The sequence below is a fragment of the Amblyomma maculatum genome, chromosome 3 (assembly GCF_055883805.1).
Source record: "Amblyomma maculatum isolate TAMU_Amacu chromosome 3, ASM5588380v1, whole genome shotgun sequence".
In the NCBI taxonomy this organism is placed as follows: Eukaryota; Metazoa; Arthropoda; class Arachnida; order Ixodida; family Ixodidae; genus Amblyomma; species Amblyomma maculatum.
In genome coordinates, this window is record NC_139346.1 from 178,156,558 (window position 1) to 178,161,752 (window position 5,195).

The 5,195-nt window shown below is 48.7% G+C and overlaps 2 protein-coding genes across 4 annotated transcripts in view; one reads left to right on the top strand and one right to left on the bottom strand.

Annotated features, from left to right (window-relative positions):
• Positions 1-975, bottom strand: part of Smg5 (Smg5 nonsense mediated mRNA decay factor) — a 56,569-nt gene extending 55,594 nt beyond the window's left edge. For 2 of the 3 annotated variants that reach the window (XM_084598788.1, XM_084598789.1), the window contains exon 1: positions 686-975. In XM_084598788.1, the coding sequence (XP_084454914.1) occupies positions 686-756 (71 nt within the window). In that variant the 5' untranslated portion in view covers positions 757-975. The remainder of the gene's footprint in view (positions 1-685) is intronic. The other variant, XM_084598787.1, reaches the window with a different exon arrangement.
• Positions 976-1,293: 318 nt separating this feature from the next.
• LOC146197056 (T-cell activation inhibitor, mitochondrial-like) lies at positions 1,294-5,049 on the top strand. Its single transcript, XM_084598791.1, has 2 exons — positions 1,294-2,530; positions 3,262-5,049. Exons 1-2 carry the CDS (start codon positions 1,482-1,484, stop codon positions 3,698-3,700), a joined length of 1,488 nt encoding a protein of 495 aa, XP_084454917.1. The 5' UTR covers positions 1,294-1,481; the 3' UTR covers positions 3,701-5,049.
• The last annotated feature ends 146 nt before the right edge of the window (positions 5,050-5,195 follow it).

A 5,195-nucleotide genomic window follows, 5' to 3' on the forward strand; every position in this document is an offset into this window, starting at 1 on the left:
GAGCTGCACGTTCAGGAGCACAGCCACGCTTAAATCTTACCCCAAGTTACCAGCAACGATGAATCATATAGAGGTAGAGATAACGAACCACCTGAACTTTGTCTAACGTGACCACTCGACTTACGCGCGCGAACATTGTCCCGAAAACTGATTATACAACCATACACAACGCGACACCAGCGTGCAACTTTATGATCGCATTTGAAGTGACTGAAATGTACTCAATGTGCTTATATGAGATGAAAGCATGACACGCCGACGACTGGATTAAATTTTGAAAACAGTAAAAATCGCATGGACTGGCTCCGAATTCGGCATCACAACACCAGACCCGCATCCAAACAATCACTGCTTTGTTAAACACATCTGCCAAACACATCTGTTAAACACGGCTCTTTGTAATCAATTCTCCGTGACGCAGCAGGAGGATCAGGCTCATGAAGACGAGCCACTAGCCATTCTGATGTTTACGAAAAAACGCTATCGTTTAGAACCCGGTACAATCAAAGCAAACCTGCGCGGCGTTTCTAACGAATGCTGCTGCGCTCGTCACGAACGCGCAGTGTTGCGGAGGCTAACCGGCTCCCGTAGTACGTGTCCAGAGATAGCACGGGCACTTTTGCCGGTGACGATCAGCGGCAATATTGAAGATCGCAGCGAGCAGCAAAATATAAGCCTAACTTACCGATAAAGTCTTCTGGGTAACTCAGAGCTTTCATACTTCGCTTCGGTGTATGTCTTGGCACTCTTCTGCATTATATCACCTGTTCATTTTCATGGGTTTTGGCTCCCTGCTACGCACTGCTATGCCAAAATAACACTTTGAGGCGAAAGTGAAGCTGTCGCCTGCATAACATGCTGTTTTACGTCCGTCGCACATCTGGTCATCTGCGCCCGTCTGCACGCGGGCCCTGATTGGGTCGGACGCGCCATCATATGTCGACCGCGCTTGGCTCGGCGCAGCTGTGCGGTCGGCCCAAGTCGGCACGCTTTTGATGGTTGTTATGGTGGCTAGTTCAATCAGAGCAGCAGAGGCACTTGTACCCATGTTTTTTTGTACTGAACAAAAGAGTTTCTTAAACATGTTGAACAAAAATGCTTCAATTGTAGGCCGCTATGACGATACACAGGTGTCATTATTTTACTCATACTTTTTGTTTGAATTTACTAGCAATAAATAACTGGATTTCCCCCTAGTGGAACCGCGAATGTCACAGAGTTGAATAATTTAAATCAGTGCAATATAATTTTTTTGTGTGTAAATTAATCCGAGCCAAGTCACGAATTGGATGGTTGTCTGCTATGGTAGACACCATAGCTATGGCGCGGCGTCGCTATGGTGGCTAGATAGCGTCACTGCGTTACGGCGTATGACAGTGCAATGACAGTGCCAAGGTTTTCAACATTCGCGCGCCAGTGGACGTAAATAGCAGACTGACGACTTGGCCTTTAGGACTACGAAGCGCGCAGGATCTGCCGCTATGTCTTCGAGCGCGATGGTGTGGGCGCGGACCACTTTGAGCTTTACTCGCTGCTGCACTACTCGCTGGTTGTCCGGTCAAGCTTCAAGGACGCTAACTTGGAATGATGTGTCGACAGCTCTACGTCCGTTCTACTTCATCGTGCACCCTGACATGTTCTGGAACCATCCGACCGAAAAACAGACGAACGAGAACTCTCTTAAGCAACTAAACGCTTATATAGATGCGCTGTTGCTGAAGCAGACAGCGAGACCACTGAACCTCAACTTCTATCTGCGGCGTACGAATGCAACGGCTGTTCCACCACAACCGTTCAAGAGCGTGCAGATAAAGCTTGCAAGTCAAAACGTCCACACCACCGTGCACAATGTTCTGACGTCGTGCAGCCTTCCAACTGACAATTTGGACTCGCTGAATCCGAAACCACAAGGAACTCGAGCCGAGAAGCTGGGCAGTGAGCACGCGCCTTCGTCCGCAAGGTACGAGTATGAACCTCCCGTGGGGGACGACTTACATGCCCGTCACGAGTGGACCGCGGAAGGCCGACCCAGTTGGCAGCTTGAACGCTTTCTACGCGACAACGTTCGTATGGCCCGGGAGCGTTCGGCCCAGAGCGGGCCGGTCCGTGCCGAAGCCGTGCGGCTTTCTAAAGAAATCGTGGCCGATTTGGGGCTCGAAGACCTGCGCTGGGAATGCGACTGGGGCTCGGGTCACTACCGAGGATCTCTCGAGAGCTTTCGTCGCCTGTGCCAGCAGCATCCTGACGTGGCGGCCAGACTTAGAGGGCGTACGTTGGTGCTCGGGAGGACGACGGGCATCTCGCTGGACGGGCACGTCGTGCTGAGCATTGAAGACGTGCGGCACAGCTGGCTCTCGTTGCTCCGCACCATGCCCCGCTACGATGCGTACGTGGAGCTGGTGCCGCCCGCCGAGCGCGCCCTGTCCGAGGCACTGCGCGGCATCCGCGTCGAGCACCGCAAGTTCAAGCCGGCGGTTGCCGCCAAGGCGTACGTGCGGCAGCTGAGCAAGCTCACTGTGGCCCTACGCAGGTGCGTTCTGTGTAGCATATACCTGCAGGGAATTGCTGGATCCACATATTCCTCGGAGTGTGCTATTTGGCTTCCTACAGGTGTCATATATTGTATACATGTACACAAACTTGGCATTTTGTCTTTAACATGTCAAACACTTACAGTGCTAGTTTCATCACTTTTTAACATAATTTAGGATATAGCAGAAACAAGGAGGCACATAAATGGAACGACAGGAGTGGAGCATTTTCTAAAATCTTTTTGCACTGTTGTAAATTATGAATGCCAACTAACTTCCTTCTTCGGTCACGAGTGAATTATACCTTTATTCAGCCGACTGCAGTGTATGTGGCCAGTATCGCATATTGGGCTAATGCGCACTGCGCGTTATACAGGTGGATGAGAATGCATTTGACTCCTAGTCTCTGTTGCCTAAAACTAGTTCGCTGAATTGTACAGATGTCAACTTTCAATGGAGGTTTGAACATTGGGTCAACGTTAAAAAAGCGCATGCAAAATTAATGTGCAGCAATTCACTACAACATTGCCTGAGGGGCCAATCTGAGCCTTGCTTACTTAAAACGCTGCATTTTAACTGTGCTTTTCTTAGTCTGAATAACTGAGAGCCTCTTCGGCTAGTTCCGACCACATAGTACTGGCACTATCAGACTTCAGCTCCGAGGTCGTGCTGGAACCGTAATGGTCAATGTTGGTCAAAACAAAGTGCTCATATTTTGCTACTCCTTCAGGCACATCTGGGCCAAGGGACTTCCCAACGACTGGCCAACGCGACTTTCAGACCACCAGCTAGGTGTCGAATGCGAGGCCGGCCCTCTGATGCTTTCACCTACAGGCCAGTTTCTGGCTCCTGCCTCCTGCCCACCAGCGCTCCTTGTGGATTTCGTTGGCTCCCAGCTGTCTACAGCTGAGCAAAGACGGGTCCTGTACCGAACTCAGCGACGTCTGGAGACAGAGCTGCACCAGCTGTGCATCGACGTGTTGAATCTAGAATCACTTTCCAAGGAAGATGATGTCACGCCAGACCGGATGGTCGTCTGCTGCGAGCGGCTGCTCAAGGCATCCCTCTGGCTGGAACCATTGCTAAGTGGCTGTCGTCTGCACGTGTCTCACTACTGTAGCATCCTCCAAGATGGGCTCGTGTGCCTTCCGTGGGACTGGCACGAGTAGTGAATATACCAGGAATGGTGTAATTTTAGTGACAATGTGTGAAGGAAAGTAGAAGTGAGTAAATTTAGGGGCTATAGATGGGTAGAATCCCAAGGGTTAATTTTTACATCTTTGTACAAGTGTACAGTAGTGCTCAGGATCTGTGTGGTGTGTGTTGAAGACAATAGCACGCACTCAGACAGCCAGAACACTGGAGTGTAGGATGATGAGGCGCCTCAGGAACACAGATCCTGCGATACAGAAGTTGTACAGCCACTGATGGGCAGCTGAAAGCCTTACTAACAGTACTAGTATTAAAGAAAAAAGAACGGAGGTGGAACTTGCAAGTAACAGACTTGTACGTGATACATGGAAATAAACGAAGATTGTGCAGCCTTGGAGAAAACATCCGGACTAAACATACTCCAAGAAAATACCTGCAGACCATTTTTAGTTTATTAGGGTGTGATAGAAGGTTGTCAGTTTTTGTTGCAAAGATTAAGGTACTAATCAGTGAGAAGGTATAAAAACGAGTTTCGTACAATGCCACTAATCTGTTACTTACAAATGTGTTCCTGATGAGCCCATAGCCATTGCTAAAGGCATTTTATGTTTGGTTTCTGTGAAAAATGTTTTGTGATTTGATGGTTTTTAGAGTTGAACGTTCCTAGGCGACTCAGGCTATAAGGTGCACCATAGTAGAGGGCTCCGGAAATTTTGACCACTTGTTGTTCTTTAATGTGCACTGACATAAGAGTTTAAGGTGGCTCCATCAAAAAACAAGCTTTGGGCTCAGCAGTTGAGTGCCATAGCCACTCGGCCACTGTGACAAACTTTGCTATTCCAGTGCGATATTCTCTGGTTTGTCTTGATCCTGACAGGCTCCCTTGCTTGTGAATCAGGATTATCTGAGAACACTTTAAGTACAAATTTCAAGTTTATTGTTACCGTTTTCATAGAATTTGAAAAAGATGTGATGTATTTTCCCCAGCTAAGTAAAAGCTTATCCCGAGCCTAGGTGTTGGCCTAGGTCAGGGTGCAGGTCACAAGGTTTGCTCGAAGATAAAGTATTTTTCTGGTGCAAGGGCACCTCTACTAAAAGGTACAGCTAGGAGCAATATGAGAGGGAACACAGGAGCGCGTGGCCTCCACGCTCTCAAATGCGCTGTCCCTGACAGGTGATAAGAGTCAGTGGTAAAGACGCATCCAAAGTAAGCTTCGTCGGCTGCTCTTTCCGAGCATACCCTTGGTGCCACACATTCTAGTAGTGTTGGTGGCAGCGCTTTGCAAAGCGCGAAGGCCACGCGCTCCCGTGTTCCCTTTTATATTGCTTCTAGCTGTACTTGAAAGGTTGTTTTTAGTACTGCTTCCAGCGTAGGCATAATTTTTATTCTGAAATTGTATTTAGTGTGGATTATGTGTATTGCTCGTACACAAGGTTGTGGTGGCTGCATTTCAGTTGGCGTTTAGCAGTAGGCACGGTGTGCAGACAGTGGTGTCCAAAAGTTCATCCAGC

Excerpts from the sequence above, each read along its gene's own strand:
- LOC146197056 (XM_084598791.1), top strand. The coding sequence starts at position 1,482 with ATGTCTTCGAGCGCGATGGTGTGGGCGCGGACCACTTTGAGCTTTACT. Across the intron at positions 2,531-3,261 it reads CTCACTGTGGCCCTACGCAG|GCACATCTGGGCCAAGGGAC; the intron begins GTGCGTTCTGTG and ends CTACTCCTTCAG.